General features: G+C 40.0%; 1 protein-coding gene across 4 annotated transcripts in view; it reads right to left on the bottom strand.

Annotated features, from left to right (window-relative positions):
* Nucleotides 1-20441, bottom strand: part of LOC126180116 (IQ domain-containing protein E-like) — a 288384-nt gene that overhangs the window by 146200 nt on the left and 121743 nt on the right. For all 4 annotated transcript variants that reach the window (XR_007536687.1, XM_049924668.1, XM_049924667.1 and 1 more), the window contains exon 4: nucleotides 14013-14241. Coding sequence is in view for 3 of the 4 variants with exons in the window: in XM_049924668.1 (XP_049780625.1) it covers nucleotides 14013-14241 (229 nt within the window). In the remaining variant the exon portion in view is untranslated. The remainder of the gene's footprint in view (nucleotides 1-14012; nucleotides 14242-20441) is intronic.

Below are 20441 nucleotides of genomic sequence, written 5' to 3' on the forward strand. Positions count from 1 at the left end.
CCTTCTACACTCCGCTTAAGGTCAGGCACTGACTGAAGCACCACTAAACTCCTGCATTACCCCTATTTGATTTTGTATTTATAACCCTGTATTCACCTGACCAGAAGTCTTGTTCCTCCTGCCACCGAACTTCACTAAGTCCCACTGTACCTAACTTTAACCTATCCATTTCCCTTTTTAAATTTTCTAATCTACCTGCCCAATTAAGCGATCTGACATTCCACGCTCTGACCTGTAGAACACCAGTTTTCTTCCTCCTGATAACAACATCCTCCTGAGTAGTCCCCGCCTTGAGATCCGAATGGGGGACTATTTTACCTCCGGAATATTTTACCCAAGAGGACGCCATCATCATTTAACCATACAGTAAAGCTGCATGCCCTCAGGAAAAATTACGGCTGTAGTTTCCCCTTGCTCTCAGCTGTTAACAGTACCAGCACAGCAAGGCCGTTTTGGTTAGTGTTACAAGGCCAGATTAGTCAATCATCCAGACTGTTGCCCCTGCAACTACTAAAATGGTTGCTGCCCCTCTTCAGGAACTAAATATTTGTCTGGCCTCTCAACTGATACCCCTCCGTTGTGGTTGCACCTACGGTATGGCTATCTGTATCACTGAGGCATGTAAGCCTCCCCACCAGCACCAGCGGCAAGGTCCACGGTTCACGGAGAGGGGGGGGGGGGGGGGGGGGGGGGGATAGCATTGATAATTGGCCTTCAAGGAGTCTATGGCTTATAGAGCTTCAAGACAGCCTTGAAAGTGAATAATCAGGTATGTATGGAGCAGTCACTGCCATTGATTTTTACACACAGCCTAATTGTTTAACACTTACTTCACAGTTAAATTGAAGCATTGTTGTTGTTCTAACCAACACAGGTCACTCATCAGAAATTCAGCCGTGGACTGACTGTCTCATGACCAAAAATCGGGTCTTTATATATCATCACAATAATAGGTGCTGAAATTACACATTGTTCGAAGTTTAATTTACAAAATTTACAATTAAAACTTAACTCATTAAATTAACTGAATACATCGAAAAATTGCATCTTTTTAACAGTTTCTTCTACTACGAGTATTAGTCTGAATTATTTCTTTAAATCATGAAATTAACAAATGTAATCACGCAAACAATACTTTTGACAAAACTGTTAATTACTTTGGAATTAATGAAGGGCTGGTTTTGCTAACATGTTTTTAAATAGACCAAATAGATCCCTTAAGATTACTAGCATTTCTTCTTCCAAATATTTACAATTATTACAGAACTTATATTTGTTCATATGTCAACAATAGCATTTTAGTTATGAAACAATTATACTGATTTCTCCCTATAATGAAAGTTACTAACTAGGCACAGTCAAAATAAATTAGAAAATCAAATACATACTTAAAACTAAGCACAAAATTAGATCTGGTATTAAATCCTTTAGAACTGAGGGCCAAACTTTCTCTTCCATGAAAATGCAGATTATATTCACATATGCTAATAATAATTAGTTAAAAGTAACAAAACGAATTTAAGGGTGGCAGATGGCAAAACAAGAGGGAACTAAAATTATACCAGCTTGCTTCATCACACACTCTATATTACTATCCCCAATGCTCGTGGCCTTGCTGCTACTGAACACTACCTTTCCCAGTGCCAGGCTGACTCCAAACCTACAACCTCCTTCCTGGTCACCATGACCAACTATATTTTCATCCACTACTACTTCTTCTTTGAATGTAGCACCAAGAAACAAATCCATGGTGCAACAATAGTGCCCACATGGCACCATACTGTTCTAATCTATTCATGGGACATCTAGAGGAATTCTTCCTAACCACTCAGAATCCTATTCCCATCACTTGGTTCAGGTTCATAGATCGCATTTCCATGATCTGGACCAAAGGTGAGGACATCTAGAGGAATTCTTCCTAACCACTCTGGACCAAAGGTGAGGACACAATTCCACTTTCCTCCAGAACTGCAACACCTTCACCCCAATTTGCTTAACCCCCTCCTTCTCAGCCCAAGAAGCTGCCTTCCTCAATGTCGACCTCCACCACAAGAATGGTTACATATTCCTTCCATCAACATAAAAACTACCAGCAATCAACAATAGCTCCTCTGCCACCCATTCCATACCCATAAGTCCCCTCCATATGGTTTAGCCACCTATCAGAGGTTGAAAATACAGCTACAATTGTAAGGTTCTTTTATTTAGGACACAACCGGTTTCAGGTACAACCGGCTGTTCACAATATGAATTAGTGATTTACTTTTAAAATGAAAAAAAGGAAACATTATATAAAACGTTGCAGGAAAAATGTTAAAAGTGCATTATGCATGTTAAAGGGACATGTTGAACAGGGCAGTACAGAACTGCAGTAAAACTGAGTGGGAGCCAGCGACATAAAATTTATTTATAAGCCATAAAACACAATGAAACTTGTCCCGTTACATGAGTGGCATGTAAATTTTTTATTTTGTGGGGATATACATATGGCAATGTGAAACAACAAGCCACAGTCATCAGTTAAAACAACATACACATATGCCACTCCTATTTACAAGCATCTCACTACTGACCAAAAGGGAAAGTAGTGAAACCTTACAGTCCACACTGTCAGAAACTATATGCTAATTAACATATAGTATAATAGCACTAAAAGGATACATTAAAAGTTGGGTCAGTTTAAATCCTGCTAACTGAAGGTTGACAACTAATAGAGGCTTACATAAGATAAGACCTGTGATGAATTTTACATCATGAAAGACAGGTAAATTTTAAATTAGTGAGGACGCATAATGTCACAGCACAACAATGTGCCATAGTCATAGGATACAAAATAAAAATCATGCAAACTTCTATTAAAAGAGGACATTTTATAGCTATGTAAAATGAACTGAGTGGACCTTGCAGACGTCACTATAGGAAACAGGCAAATGCTGTACATTTGTTAAGCCTAATTAAGAGCCACAAAGGTAAAGGCAAAAAACACTTACAATTAAGAAATATATATATATGGCGTACATGAACCATGGACTTTGTCGTTGGTGGGGAGACTTGCGTGCCTCAGCGATACAGATGGCCGTACCGTAGGTGCAACCACAACAGAGGGGTATGTGTTGAGAGGCCAGACAAACATGTGGTTCCTGAAGAGGGGCAGCAGCCTTTTCAGTAGTTGCAGGGGCAACAGTCTGGATGATTGACTGATGTGGCCTTGCAACACTAACCAAAATGGCCTTGCTGTGCTGGTACTGCGAACGGCTGAAAGCAAAGGGAAACTACAGACGTAATTTTTCCCGAGGGCATGCAGCTTTCCTGTTTGGTTAAATGATGATGGCGTCCTCTTGGGTAAAATATTCCGGAGGTAAAATAGTCCCCAATTCGGATCTCCGGGCGGGAACTACTCAAGAGGACGTCGTTATCAGGAGAAAGAAAACTGGCCTTCTACGGATAGGAGCGTGGAATGTCAGATCCCTTAATCGGGTAGGTAGGTTAGAAAATTTAAAAAGGGTAATGGATAGGTTAAAGTTAGATATAGTGAGAATTAGTGAAGTTCGGTGGCAGGAGGAACAAGACTTCTGGTCAAGTGAATACAGGGTTATAAATACAAAATCAAATAGGGGTAATGCAGGAGTAGGTTTAATAATGAATAAAAAAATAGGAGTACGGGTAAGCTACTACCAACAGCATAGTGAACGCATTATTGTGGCCAAGATAGACACGAAGCCCATGCCTACTACAGTAGTACAAGTTTATAAGCCAACTAGCTCTGCAGATGATGAGGAAATTGATGAAATGTATGATGAGATAAAAGAAATTATTCAGGTAAAGAAGGGAGACGAAAATTTAATAGTCATAGGTGACTGGAATTCGAGAGTAAGAAAAGGGAAAGAAGGAAACATAGTCAGTGAATATGAACTGGGGGACAGAAATGAAAGAGGAAGCCGTCTGGTAGAATTTTGCACAGACCATAACTTAATCATAGCTAACACTTGGTTCAAGAAACTTAAAAGAAGGTTGTATACATGGAAGAATCCTGGAGATACTAGAAGGTATCAGATAGATTATATAATGGTAAGACAGAGATTTAGGAACCAGGTTTTAAATTGTAAGACATTTCCAGGGGCAGATGTGGACTCTGACCACAATCTGTTGGTTATGAACTGTAGATTAAAACTGAAGAAACTGCAAAAAGGTGGGAATTTAAGGAGATGGGACCTGGATAAACTGACTAAACCAGAAGTTGTACAGAGTTTCATGGAGAGCATAAGGGAGCAATTGACAGGAATGGGGAAAGAAATACAATAGAAGAAGAATGGGTTGCTCTGAGGGATGAAGTAGTGAAGGCAGCAGAGGATCAAGTAGGTAAAAAGACGAGGGCTAGTAGAAATCCTTGGGTAACAGAAGAAATATTGAATTTAATTGATGAAAGGAGAAAATTTAAAAATGCAGTAAATTAAGCAGGCAAAAGGGAATACAAACATTTTAAAAATGAGATTGACAGGAAGTGCAAAATGGCTAAGCAGGGATGGCTAGAGGACTAGGGGTAAGATAGATACTGCCTACAGGAAAATTAAAGAGACCTTTGGAGAAAAGAGAGCCACTTGTATGAATAACAAGAGCTCAGATGGAAACCCAGTTCTAAGCAAAGAACGGGAAGCAGAAAGGTGTAAGGAGTATATAGAGGGTCTATACAAGTGCGATGTACTTGAGGACAATATTATGGAAATGGAAGAGGATGTAGATGAAGATGAGATGGGAGATACGATACTGCATGAAGAGTTTGACAGAGCACTTAAAGACCTGAATCGAAACAAGGCCCTGGGAGTAGACAACCTTCCATTGGAACTAGTGACGGCCTTGGGAGAGACAGTCCTGACAAAACTCTACCATCCGGTGAGCAAGATGTATGAGACAGGCGAAATACCCTCAGACTTCAAGAACAATTCAATAATTCCAATCCCAAAGAAAGCAGGTGTTGACAGATGTGAAAATTACCGAACTACCAGTTTAATAAGTCACAGCTGCAAAATACTAACGCGAATTCTTTACAGACGAATGGAAAAACTGATAGAAGCCAACCTCGGTGAAGATCAGTTTGGATTCTGCAGAAATGTTGGAACACGGGAGGCAATACTGACCCTACGACTTATCTTAGAAAATAGATTAAGGAAAGGAAAACCTACATTTCTAGCATTTGTAGACGTAAAGAAAGCTTTTGACAATGTTGACTGGAATACTCTCTTTGAAATTCTAAAGGTGGTAGGGGTAAAATACAGGGAGTGAAAGGCTATTTACAATTTGTATAGAAACCAGATGGCAGGTATTAGAGTCGAGGGGCATGAAAGGGAAGCAGTGGTTGGGAAGGGAGTGAGACAGGGTTGTAGCCCGTCCCAGATGTTATTCAATCTGTATATTGAGCAAGCAGTAAAGGAAACAAAAGAAAAATTCAGAGTAGGTATTAAAGTCCATGGAGAAGAAATAAAAATGTTGAGGTTCGCCGATGACATTGTAATTCTGTCAGAGACAGCAAAGGACTTGGAAGAGCAGTTGAACGGAATGGACAGGGTCTTGAAAGGAGGACATAAGATGAACATCAACAAAAGCAAAACGAGGATAATGGAATGTAGTCAAATTAAGTCGGGTGATGCTGAGGGAATTAGATTAGGAAATGAGACACTTAAAGTAGTAAAGGAGTTTTGCTATTTGGGGAGCAAAATGACTGGTGATGATCGAAGTAGAGAGGATATAAAATGTAGACTGGCAATGGCGAGGAAAGTGTTTCTGAAGAAGAGAAATTTGTTAACATCGAGTATAGATTTAAGTGTCAGGAAGTCGTGTCTGAAAGTATTTGTATGGAGTGTAGCCATGTACGGACGTTAAACATGGACGATAAATAGTTTCGACAAGAAGAGAACAGAAGCTTTTGAAATGTGGTGCTACAGAAGAATGCTGAAGATTAGGTGGATAGATCACATAACTAATGAGGAGATATTGAATAGAATTGGAGAGAAGAGAAATTTGTGGCACAACTTGACTAGAAGAAGGGATCGGTTGGTAGGGCATATTAAGAGGCATCGAGGGATCATCAATTTAGTATTGGAGGGCAACATGGAGGGTAAAAATCGCAGAGGGAGACAAAGAGATGAATATACTAAACAGATTCAGAAGGATGTAAGTTGCAGTAGGTACTGGGAGATGAAGAAGCTTGCACAGGACAGAGTAGCATGGAGAGCTCCATCAAACCAGTCTCTGGACTGAAGACCACAACAACATCAATGCTATCAATGCCCCAGATTACTTAATGGCTAAGGAATTGCAAAGTTTCCTCAGTAAGTATTACTTTCTTCCATGATGGTCATGCCATCAGAACAGAGAGGAATTAATTACATACCTCAAACATGTAACTGTAACCAGTGATATGAATCTAGCAAGTCTTGACATCAAAAGCATGTATACAAATATCCCCTTTCAAGAGATCATTCCTGTTATTGAATCCAACTTATGGATGTTCTCTCATTTAGATTCACAAAAAATTAATGAATTCCTTTATTTGCTCAGAATTGTTCAGGACCATAATTACTTTGCCTTCAAGAATACCAGATATGGACAAACTGACAGGTTATCCATGGGACCCCTGATTCCCAATATAATAGCTAATATTTGCATTAATCACATTGAACATCAGTTTTTTTCAACCGACTCACACCACTTCAAAGAGCAGTATGATACAAAAGATGTCAGAGGCATCTCACTAGTGTATAAATGACCGACACCCAGCTGCATTTTTTCAACACGACTTTAACAAAATGGACCCCAAGATTCAGTGTATGATAGAATACCACTCTGGCTTTACACTCCCATTTTTAGAACTGGAATATTTCATTACAGACAGTAAAGTTCACTCTAACATATTTAGGAAACCAACTACGACTAGTTCTATTACTTATTGCTCTTCATTTCATCCAAAGCAACAAAAAATGGCAGTTGTTCATGCAATGCTTTACTATGTGGCTACTGTTCCCCTCTCAAAACAAAACTACCGGTGTGAGTTCTATACCATTAAATTCATAGCACATGCTAATGGCTACCACCCAATTGTTGTTGATCTTCTTCACCAGGAAATGCAATTGAAAGCCGCTTCCAACGATCGGTACCAGACTACCCTGTCATCTATTAGTAATGATAACTCTAAAAAATTCTTTGCAGGATCCCATACGTAGGTGTTATATCTGACAGGATCAGCAAATGGCTTAGAAACAAGGGAGTTATACCTGCCTTCTACACTCCGCTTAAGGTCAGGCACTGATTGAAGCACCACTAAACTCCTGCATTACCCCTATTTGATTTTGTATTTATAACCCTGTATTCACCTGGCCAGAAGTCTTGTTCCTCCTGCCAGCGAACTTCACTAAGTCCCACTGTACCTAACTTTAACCTATCCATTTCCCTTTTTAAATTTTTTAACCTACCTGCCTGATAACGACATCCTCCTGAGTAGTCCCCGCCTGGAGATCCGAATGGGGGACTATTTTACCTCCAGAATATTTTACCCAAGAGGACGCCATCATCATTTAACCATACAGTAAAGCTGCATGCCCTCAGGAAAAATTACGGCTGTAGTTTCCCCTTGCTCTCAGCCGTTAACAGTACCAGCACAGCAAGGCCGTTTTGGTTAGTGTTACAAGGCCAGATAGGCCAGATTAGTCAATCATCCAGACTGTTGCCCCTGCAACTACTAAAAAGGTTGCTGCCCCCCTTCAGGAACCACACATTTGTCTGGCCTCTCAACTGATACCCCTCCGTTGTGGTTGCACCTACGGTATGGCTATCTGTATCGCTGAGGCACGTAAGCCTCCCCACCAGCACCAGCGGCAAGGTCCATGGTTCATGGAGAGGGAGGGGAATAGCATTGATAATTGGCCTTCAAGGAGTCTATGGCTTATGGAGCTTCAAGACACCTTTGAATGTGGGAATTCTCGGATTCATCAGTATTAAAATTTTTTTTTAAGAAATGGGGTGAATAATGCATCTGTTTCTTTGAGTGCCTTGTTAATTTCTGCAAAGAACTTAGCTGTGGGGTTAAATGAGTATGTTTTGAATATAGGGCTGGAGAGGAAGTCCTGTGCTTTCTTACATAGTTGGACTAGTATAAAACTATTGATGTACAGCCTTTGTCTGCCTGTACAATTATGGCTTGGTCTCACATGTGGACATACCTCTTGTGGGAATTCCACTGTTTCTGATTTTGATGATTTTTGCCCCTTCATGTGTATTGCTGTGTGTAAAAATTATCTCCTGTCTCTTGCTTGCTATTTTCATTGTGACACCTGAAGATGGACGTTTGATATATTGCTCAGTTGCAGATGTTCCTCCAAAAGGACTGTTTCTAGCCATCTATGTCCACCACACCTTTAGCAATGAGCAGCCCCTCTCCAAATATGCCATGTGTCTCACCAAGGTTTTCACAGACTGAAATTACCTTCTCAAACTTGTCCAGAAACAGATCTCCACACCCTCTCCCCCCTCCCCAATCCACTGTTACAGACAAAAGGAAGACTCATCTTGTAACTTAGTATCACCCTGGATGGAGCAACTGAACTGCATTCTCTGCCAGGGTTTTGACTATCTCTCATTGTACCCTGAAATGAGAAATGTCCTTCCCATCCCTCACACTGTGATATTCTGCTGCCCTCTCAACCACTGCAATACCTGTCTGTCCCTACCCCACCTTGCTCCTAACTGCTGGTTTCATGGCTCATATCCCAGCAACAGACCTATATACAAGACCTGTCCCATACAGCCTCCCACTACCAAGTATTACAAGTACTCCAGTCCTGTCACAGGAGACACCTATTCCATCAATGGCAGGGCAACCTGTGCAAGCAGCCATATGATCTACCAACTTAGCTGCAATCACTGCACAGCACTCAACATGGGCATGAGAACTAACAAGCTGTCTGTCTGCATGAATGTCCACAGCCAAACTGTGGCCAAGAGACAGCTGGACGAACCAGTTGCTCAACATGCCGTCCAGCACAATGTGCTTCACTTTAATGACAGCTTCACAGTCTGTGCCATCTAGATTCATGCCTTTCTGTACTGCACATGATGTCATTTTGCAATAGTCCTTGTCTTCCATCTGCCTACCATCTTCCATGCTCCCACCCAATGCCTTATATCCTATCAATGCAACTACATGGTCTTTGCCATTCTCTGCTTCCCTCCTCTCCTTCTCACTTTCCCCATTCCCATAAACCCCCCCTCCCCCTTTTCCTGTCCATACTATGTCTCTGCCCCCCTTCCCTGCTACATCTCCCATTCCCCAATGCACACCTCTTCTGCACTCACACTACCAACCGCAACTAGATTAATGTTCAGCTCAGATGCAGTTGCAGCCACGCCTCAGCACACAAAGGTGGCAGTAGCCAGCTGGTCAGCTGTGTTTGAGTTGTTCTACTTATGATGGAGAACTGTGCTCGAAAGTTGGATAATTCTAACATTCTTATCATTGTACCAGTCTGTGACTCCAAGCCTCCTCTATGTGCCGAATAGAAGTATATTCTTTCCATATTGTTGTTATTCCATCATTGAACTTCAAATATATGTTATCTAGAGAAGTTAAGTCTCATATATGAAACAGAGGTTACCACTGCTCGTACATGAAATTAACATGCGGTCCTGATAATTTTATGAGCTCTTTCCAGTTAATCTTGTTGTCTGGTAGGCTCATGATTGATTGTCTGCCTGTACAGCAACCTTCAAAATGCATTTGATACACACCTGCAGAAAAATATTAGCTAACTGCTGCCAAGGCATACATAAAGAGTTAATTCAGACATACATAAAGAGTTAATTCAATGTGACTCGTGACAATGTTAGATGTCAATGACTGACATTAAACAAAGTTAGTTCCAATGTAGTTCTGGGAGGTATTATGTGTTAGTTGGAACTTGCACTATTTCAAAACACTAAGGAATAAACATTGAGTTACCTTGCATTAGTATCTGAAGAGGCATGACAACACTGCTACACTACACTGTCAGTGCGGGTACTTCACAGACTGACAGTGGCTCTGTAGTAACCACGGAGCAGAAGCCCATGAGATAATATAAACTTGCTGTGCAAATCAATCTACAGGAAGCAGAGTGTCCGAAACCACGTAGAGACCTGCACAGGAATAAACTTAGCATGTGGCTCCTGTGGGCCGCTAATGACTGATCACTTCACAACAACACACAGCATGAAGAGCTAGGTGAGGTCTGCAGTGGTTAAACGCAATGTAAGCACTGGCCTGGTCAGCTTACTGCCACCTGCAGGTACACACTTCTATCAGCAGGTCTGCCCACACCATGTGTCGCATGCACCCTCTACGGCAGGTTTCTGCACTATTCTGCTGTGCTATGCATGCCAGCTCATCTGACTCCTTCACGATGTCTGCTGACGGGGATACTGAATGTGTGATGTAAGCTTACCTTTGCGTTGGTCACATTCCTTCCCCTGCACACTGCCACAGTTGATTGAAAATCTACTGCCATCTAGAAATTCCAAGTGCTGTCACTCAGTTGCATACTGTATAAATACTACAATAAAACTTCTCAGTAATGTTGAGAGAAAAGTGGGTTGTTCTAGAGTCTAGTTGGCAGTGCGGTCAAGTTACCAATACTGTGACCAACTTTCGCTGTTTGTCATATGCGAGGATTCAATACGCAGTTGTGAGTTTGAAGACATGAGTTTTCAGGAGCACAGTGTCTACAGTATGAAGTTAATATGTGTGATAACTCAGTGCAGAGAGTTGGCGAAATTAATTTCTCTTCCTGTTGTTTGAAGATAAGCTCTGTATGAAAGTCCTAGGAAGACTGAAACTAGATATCAAGTTAGTCGAGAAAACTAATAATAAAAGTATTAAAAGTGCAAGGATTTTCAGACCAGACGTTTACAGGAAAGCAGAATAGATATGTGGTTGTGGTATTAAGAACAAATTGTAGTGTTTTCCATGTTTGTTGTTTGTAAAAGAAAATGCTGGATGTGAGATTACTCGGACATTTGGGACAATTGGGGACATTTATCACAGAAAAAAAAACATGAGCAGTCTAAATCATTTATGACCACACAGCTAGAGCACAATTTTTTAGGGAAACACGACATTAGACAACAGCTGAACAGTCCTCATAAACAGTAAATTGAAACACACCCTCACCAGATTTGTAAAAAGCATTACGTTCCCTCTAAAATTGTGGATTGTATTAAATTTTGTGGTGATTTTGAGCTCATGCTTCATGGAGAAGACACTGCTGAACTAGATGTTGGGCTTAGCCTTTTGAAGGCTACTATTTTCAAAGGTGCTTGAAACATATTCAAAATGATTTACTTTCTTGTATTTATAATGACTGAGTACAAAAGGAAATCACTGCTGCTGAATTTGTGTCAGTTATGGCAGATGAGACAACAGATACCTCAATAATTTCACTGTGGTTATCAGATATGTTTTTCTGAGGGTAGGTCTGTAGAAGGCCTTTGATCTTTCCTCATTGCTCATGAACATGATGCTAAAAATTTATCCATATCACTTAAAGAAACTTTACTGGATAATGTTATTTCTTAAAGTTATGATGGTGCAGCTATTATGAGTGGTCATCATTCAGGTGTACAGACTCTCCTGAAAGAGCATATTAAACAAGTCTGCCCATAAGCTGATCTGATTTTAGCTCAAGCAATGAGTCACAGTAAAGACATCAGAATTTTTTTGCTGACTTTAGTGAGATTCCCAGGTTTTTTCATAGTTCATCCCAGAACACAGCAATGTTAACTGACATTCTGAACAGGAAAATCTGCCATGTTTTCAACACAAGATAAAACTGTAATCAAAAACTGTACAAGCTGTGTATGGAAATAGAGAGTCGCTTGTGTAATGCCTTCAGTAAATTGAACTTACACCTCGGCAAAACTACTACACTTACACAGATGAGAGGGCTCCACCTGAAATTAGAGCACCCAGAATTTCAGTTTTGGTTGTTTTTAATCAATCATATTATGCCACATATTGACATAGTGTGCAGTCAATTACAAAAACAAGCAGTTGACCCACTGACTGTACAACAAGGAGTAGAACATGTCAAACGAGCTATACAGTACGTCTGAGGTAGCGTCACTGACATAGTTCCCATGTTTAGAGTGCCACTTGTATCCTGTGAAGAGAGAGAGAGAGAGAGAGAGAGGGAGGGAGAGAAAGGGAAATGAAATTCCAAAAACTGCTGCCGCAAAAGAAGTGTGGGATACAATTATCACTCAAGTTACTGGACCCTTTGATTTCACACGGCATCTTGTCAAGTAGAATCCTGCCACTTCCTTGCATATATATACTTGAAAATATAATGTATTTAAAGCAAAACTTACATACAAAAAGACCACTCATCACTCAAAATCACACAATACACAGCTATGATACGAGACAAAAATTGGATGTACATGTTCAAAGCGCCAACACAAAGTTATTTCAAAACAGCCTTATCCATCCTAGTATCAAACTATACAATGCCTTACCAGATACCATTAAACACATACAAAATATTGGTCACTTCAAATCTAAACTGAAGTCGTACTTGGTTGATCACTGCTTTTACACAGTAAATGAAGACCTACAAAACTAAATTTTTGTGTGTTTACCCAATGTAGTCTCATTCAGAAGAACATTTGTATTTTATCTCTCTGTATATAGTGTAACAACATTTATTTAAGCATTCATCATTAATTGATATATTAATGTGTGTTATTATGTACAAAGGTATATTATATGTAAAACTGTTAATATTAACAAAAAAATCCAAATATCTCTTGCACATTGTGCAGCTGTAGATGAAATGGATCATTGTAACTTTATTTAATTCCGAAAAGTTATGGTTTGTATACAAGTCAATAATCTGCAAACATTGTTGTAAAGGGCTTGTGAAATATATCCTTTCCTTGAATACAATAAGTTGAAAATGGAGCTTCAGATACAATACATGAGCAATGAGTTTAGAATTCTCATGGATGCTGTTCCACTTCTGCAATTCCTGCTCAAAAATAATTTGCAAGAGTCTGTTAGTGAAACAATGAACTCCTGAAAGTGACTGTTACCATACCAATGACGACATCTGAGGCGGAGCAATCTCTTTCTCCTCTGAAGAGAATAAAATCTTTTCTGTGAACTACTATGAGCCAAGAGAGGCTTATAACACTAGTGGCACTCTCCACTGAGAAGGACTTCATATGCAGCATCGGAGAGTTTGATGAACGCGTCACTGACAGATTCTCTGTTCAGAAGGAGAGGAGAATGGATTTTTCTTACAAACGTTCCTCAAAAGGAAAGCATCTTTCCATACAGCAATTATTTTGTTATTCATTTTTAGCCTTTTTAAGTTAGTTAATTGGAACTTTGCTGTCCACTTTCCTGTGTACTCCCTAGAATAGTATCATTGCTGGACCCATAAAGTTTTCTAATACCAGTGAAGTAAACTGCCACCCTTCAAAGTCACAAGCTCTTGTTCTTTGTTTTCTTTTTTAATTTTACTGTTCACTCAGACATGAATAATGTTTCTAAAAAATGTTCTTGTGACCACTCTACAAATTAAAAGAATCTTTCCTTTTCTCCTGCACTCATTTTTACATATCTTCTCAGATTTTATTTTAAAGTTACCAGTCTTCAGTTTCCCCCAGTGCTCGTGTCAATTCTAAGTGCAAAATATGTTCAATGGAGCTTCTTGATTAGAATTTCTCTTGATAACTACATCTTAACAAGTTTATGCCATACAACACAATTTATGAAGATGATTCACAATTGTAGATTTATGAAATCTTCCCTCAACTGGAATTTATTTATGGATAGCGTACACTACCAAGAAAATACATAAGCACACTAACTGTCTCAGCAATCTATTATTAAACTGACATGTTCCATATCATAATGTTTATTTTATTATCTACAGAATATGGAACTAACTACAAAACTATACAAACTTTACTACAGAACTACCAACCTTCTCCTGCAATCCCTGGCCGAGAATCACCATCATTTCTGAAAAGTGAAGTTTCTTTCATAATAGATGCATCACTGGCATGTGAAGTTGGTGAACATGTGGAAAATTTCACACAACTAACAGGACAACTGATTCCGCTACTATCCACATCAAGAAAAATATCGGATGGTGTAGGTAAATCACGTGATGTAGCTATCAAGTTGCTCAATGCACTTGTTGATCTTGTTTCCTGTAAATATACGTTTCAGAATAATTTTAAATTGAAAGACCTTTTTACAGACCTGTAAAGATACATTTCAGAGTAATTTTAAATTGAAAGACCTTTTTATAGAAGGATTGTTACTTCCATGAAAGAGCACTATCAAATTTTACAGAATAATGGCATTTCTCTATGGTAGACTTTCAGAGTGACAAACAGCATAAGTAAACCACAGTATATCAAATGCATCATCTACAGAACTGAAAAATTTCCACACTTACTTAGATCCATAATTACTAAATGAATTTCTTAAATACTAGCAACAAAATGTAAGTATGATGAATCTCACATCAAATATTTCAGGAGCAGTTTGTGGTATTGTGATTCTGTTTTCAACCAGATGATTTATAAGAATGTTCCCATTAAATGATGAATTGTGTTCTCTCATAGTTACTCTAACTATAAGTATATCAGTATCAACTTCATATTTTCAAATGGAACAATACCAGTTTCTGCTTCTATCATCATATATATCATATGAATTCACCGGCATTTAATTATTTGAAATTCAATAAGTAGCTTCACAGGAACTAAAACATTATGAGTAATGATTATCCATTTTGGCACCAAAGAAATTTTTGTCTTACGTAGAAGTTCACACTGTCTTACAGAACTGTCATATCCAGTCGATGGATCACTCCTGCTTGACACTGATTAAAAAATCTAATTAAAAATTCAGAACAGCTGAGAAAAGTTTAATTTAAAATAGATACCAATAACACATGGCTACGTATGACTGGTCCACACACCAGTGGAAGGTTAAGGATGTAGCATCTAAATTTGATTCATTAGTTGTCTACGGCAACAGTTCTGCCTTTGTTTCTGCCAAGCCTTGAAAGAAATGTAAGTATCACAAACTGAATAGATTTTTAAAAAAGAAAACTGAAATATGAAGAAAATAGCTTAATATAGATGAAGTTAAAATGGGTTTAATTCTGAGAAATATGTTTAAATCACACAATTAGAACATCAGCGAGGCAACATAAAGGAAATCACAAAAGAAAATTCCATTTATGCCATTGTGTCTTCAGAATGTCAACTGTCTACTGAAGTATACATCTGCAGTTGCTGGTGCAAGATCTTCTAATCAGACCGCAGTAATAGGAAATTTAAAATCCTCTTGGGTTTTTGCAACTTGTGCACAGATTTTGAGATTGCTCCAGAGAAAAAAGTCCAGTGGCATCAGACGAGGTGTTCATGCAGGTCAGATGATAATACCTTCATGTCCTATCCAGTGACCAGGAAATAACTGAGTACGAACTTTACTAGCCACAAGTGGGTAGTTAAAAGAGCAACCATCATGCTGGCACCATATAGCTGCACTAGGAGTGCCTGAAATGTTGTTGTTGTTGTTGTTGTAGTCTTCAGTCCTGAGACTAGTTTGATGCAGCTACCCTATCCTGTGCAAGCTTCTTCATCTCCCTGTACCTACTGCAACCTACATCCTTCTGAATCTGATTAGTCTATTCATCTCTTGGTCTCCCTCTACGATTTTTACCCTCCACGCTGCCCTCCAATACTAAGTTGGTGATCCCTTGATGCCTCAGAACATGTCCTACCAACTGATCCCTTCTTCTTGTCAAGTTGTGCCACTAACTCCTCTTCTCCCCAATTCTATTCAGTACCTCCACATTAGTTATATGATCTACCAATATAATCTTCAGCATTCTTCTGTAGCACCACATTTCGAAAGCTTCTATTCTCTTCTTGTCCAAACTATTTATCGCCCATGTTTCACTTCTATACATGGCTACACTCCATACAAATACTTTCAGACACGACTTCCTGACACTTAAATCTATACTCGATGTTAACAAATTTCTCTTCTTCAGAAACGCTTTCCTCGCCATTGCCAGTCTACATTTTATATCCTATCTACTTCGACCATCATCAGTTATTTTGCTCCCCAAATAGCAAAATTCCTTTAGTACTTTAAGTGTTTCATTTCCTAATCTAATTCCCTCAGCATCACCCGACTTAATTCGACTACATTCCATGATCCTAGTTTTGCTTTTGTTGATGTTCATCTTATATCCTCCTTTCAAGACACTGTCCATTCCGTTCAACTGCTCTTCCAAGTCCTTTGCTGTCTCTGACAGAATCACAATGTCATCAGTGAACCTCAAAGTTTTTATTTCTTCTCCATGGATTTTAATACCTACTCCGAATTTTTCTTTTGTTTCCTTTAATGCTTGCTCAACATACAGATTGAATAACATTGGGGAGAAGCTACTACCCTATCTCAGTCCCTTCCCAACCACTGCTTCCCTTTCATGTCCCTCGACTCTTATAATTGCCATCTGATTTTTGTACAAATTGTAAATAGCCTTTCGCTCCCTGTATTTTACCCCTACCACCTTTAGAATTTGAAAGAGAGTATTCCAGTCAACATTGTCAAAGGCTTTCTCTAAGTCTTCAAATGCTAGAAATGTAGGTTTGCCTTTCCTTAATCTTTCTTCTAAGATAAGTCGTAAGGTGAGTATTGCGTCACGTGTTCCAACGTTTCTACGGAATCCAAACTGATCTTCCCCGGGGTCGGCTTCTACCAGTTTTTCCATTCATCTGTAAAGAATTTGTGTTAGTATTTTGCAGCTGTGACTTATTAAACTGATAGTTCGGTAATTTTCACATCTGTCAACACCTGCTTTCTTTGGGATTGGAATTATTATATTGTTCTTGAAGTCTGAGGGTATTTCCCCTGTCTCATACATCTTGCTCACCAGATGGTAGAGTTTAGTCATGACTGGCTCTCTCAAGGCCGTCACTAGTTCTAATGGCATGTTGTCTACTCCCGGGGCCTTGTTTCGACTTAGGTCTTTAAGTGCTCTGTCAAACTCTTCACGCAGTATTGTATCTCCCATTTCATCTTCATCTACATCCTCTTCCATTTCCATAATATTGTCCTCAAGTACATTGCCTTTGAATAGACCCTCTATATACTCCTTCCACCTTTCTGCTTTCCCTTCTTTGCTTAGAACTGGGTTTCCATCTGAGCTCTTGATATTGTTACAACTGGTTCTCTTATGTCCAAAGGTCTCTTTAATTTTCCTGTAGGCAGTATCTATCTTACCCCTAGTGAGATAAGCCTCTACATCCTTACATTTGTCCTCTAGCCATCCCTGCTTAGCCATTTTGCACTTCCTGTCAATCTCATTTTTGAGACGTCTGTATTCCTTTTTGCCTGCTTCATTTACTGCATTTTTATATTTTCTCCTTTCATCAATTACATTAAATATTTCTTCTGTTACCCAAGGATTTCTACTAGCCCTAGTCTTTTTACCTACTTGATCCTCTGCTGCCTTCACTACTTCATCCCTCAGAGCTACCCATTCTTCTTCTATTGTATTTCTTTCCCCCATTCCTGTCAATTGTTCCCTTATGCTCTCCCTGAAACTCTCTACAACTTCTGGTTTAGTCAGTTTATCCAGGTCCCACCTCCTTAAATTCCCACCTTTTTGCAGTTTCTTCAGTTTTAATTTACAGTTCATAACCAATATATTGTGGTCAGAGTCCACATCTGCTCCTGGAAATGTCTTACAATTTAAAACCTGGTTCCTGAATCTCTGTCTTACCATTATATAATCTATCTGATACCTTCTAGTATCTCCAGGATTCTTCCATGTATACAACTTTCTTTTATGAATCTTGAACCAAGTGTTAGCTATGATTAAGTTGTGCTCTGTGCAAAATTCTACCAGACGGCTTCCTCTTTCATTTCTTACCCCCAATCCATATTCACCTACTATGTTTCCTTCTCTCCCTTTTCCTACTCTCAAATTCCAGTCACCTATGACTATTAAATTTTTGTCTCCCTTCACTACCTGAATAATTTCTTTTATCTCACTCATACATTTCATCAATTTCTTCATCATCTGCAGAGCTAGTTGGCATATAAACTTGTACTAGTGTAGTAGGCGTGGGCTTTGTGTCTATCTTGGCCACAATAATACATTCACTATGCTGTTTGTAGTAGATTACCCGCAATCCTATTTTTTTAATTCATTATTAAACCTACTCCTGCATTACCCCTATTTGATTTTGTATTTATAACCCTGTATTCACCTGACCAGAAATCTTTTTCCTCCTGCCACCGAACTTCACTAATTCTCACTATATCTAACTTTAACCTATCCATTTCCCTTTTTAAATTTTCTAACCTACGTGCCCGATTAAGGGATCCGACATTCCACGCTCTGATCCGTAGAAGGCCAGTTTTCTTTCTCCTGATAACGACGTCCTCTTGAGTAGTCCCTGCCTGGAGATACAAATGGGGGCCTATTTTACCTCCGGAATATTTTACCCAAGAGGACGCCATCATCATTTAACCGAACAGTAAAGCTGCATGCCCTCGGGAAAAATTACGGCCGTAGTTTCCCCTTGCTTTCAGCCTTTCGCAGTACCAGCACAGCAAGGCCATTTTGACTAGTGTTATAAAGCCAGATCAGTCAATCATCCAGACTGTTGCCCCTGCAAGTACTGAAAAGGCTGCTGCCCCTCTTCAGGAACCACACGTTTGTTGGCCTGTCAACAGATACCCCTCCATTGTGGTTGCACCTATGGTGCGGCCATCTGTAACGCTGAGGCACGCAAGCCTCCCCACCAATGACAAGGTCCATGGTTCATGGGGGGAAGGCCTGAAATGTAACGAGTGGTTTTTCACACTCTGCATTCCAGAAGAGGCACACAACCATAAGCTCACTTTCCTTGAGTCGAAAGTGGTCAAGCATGCTTGGCAAATCCTTTAACATGGTGCATTTGATGATGAAGGGGCTGAATACATTTAAGGAGGGTGGTCAAATGTACATCCCAACTGAAAGAATAACTTGCTAAATGTCACAGGGTCAGGTAGCACAATTTCAGCATAATGCATAGCAGCTGAAATGGCTGCAAGACATTGGTTTAACAAGTGATCCTGCAGTCAAAGATTATCTAAAGCTGGCAAATTTTGTGACTGAACGTAAAAAAAAGGAAGAAAAATGGATATTTAACAAATAAATGTGACAAATGATTAAATCCTATCGGATAAATAATGGTAGCTATACCACTGGTTTGAATTATAATGAACTGATTATTTATTCATCTAATAACACTGCAGTGGTAACACCGGTTGCCATCAGATTACTGAAGTTAAGCACTGTCAGTTTGGGCTAGCACTTGCATGGGCGATCATCTGGTCTGCCGAGTGCTGTTGGCAAGTGGGAGGCACTCAGCCCTTGTGAGCCAAACTGAGGAGCTACTTGATTGAGAAGTAGTGGCTCCTGTGTCATGACCTGACATACGGCTGGGAAAGTGGTGTGCTGGCCACATGCCCCTCCATATCTGCATCCAGTGACGCCTATGGGCTGGGGATGACATGGTGGCCGGTCGGTACCGTTGGACCTTCTGAGGCCTGTTCGGATGGAGTTAGTTAGTTAGTAATAACACACAATAAATTGAAATGGTTGCTTTACAAGAAATATTTACATAAAGCATAAAATAATTAACAACAACAGAACAAGTGCAGTTAAGACTCTAAATGTGATACAAGTGCTAGCAGAATCCCACAAGTTAACTGATCATCTCAGTGCACATATTACAAAGTCCCACACCACTTACGCTGTTTACGGATGATTGGCTAACTCACATATAGTTAGCATTCAATAACACAATAAAAATCTAAATTTTCACAATGATTCATATCATCTACACTCCTGGAAATGGAAAAAAGAACACATTGACACCGGTGTGTCAGACCCACCATACTTGCTCCGTACACTGCGAGAGGGCTGTACAAGCAATGATCACACGCACGGCACAGTGGACACACCAGGAACCGCGGTGTTCGCCGTCGAATGGCGCTAGCTGCACAGCATTTAAGCACCACCGCCGTCAGTGTCATCCAGTTTGGCGTGGCATACGGAGCTCCATCGCAGTCTTTAACACTGGTAGCATGCCGCGACAGCGTGGACGTGAACCGTATGTGCAGTTGATGGACTTTGAGCGAGGGCGTATAGTGGGCATGCGGGAGGCCGGGTGGACGTACCGCCGAATTGCTCAACACGTGGGGCGTGAGGTCTCCACAGTACATCGATGTTGTCGCCAGTGGTCGGCGGAAGGTGCACGTGCCCGTCGACCTGGGACCGGACCGCAGCGATGCACGGATGCACGCCAAGACCGTAGGATCCTACGCA

This window comes from Schistocerca cancellata, chromosome 1 (assembly GCF_023864275.1).
Source record: "Schistocerca cancellata isolate TAMUIC-IGC-003103 chromosome 1, iqSchCanc2.1, whole genome shotgun sequence".
NCBI classification, from domain to species: domain Eukaryota; kingdom Metazoa; phylum Arthropoda; class Insecta; order Orthoptera; family Acrididae; genus Schistocerca; species Schistocerca cancellata.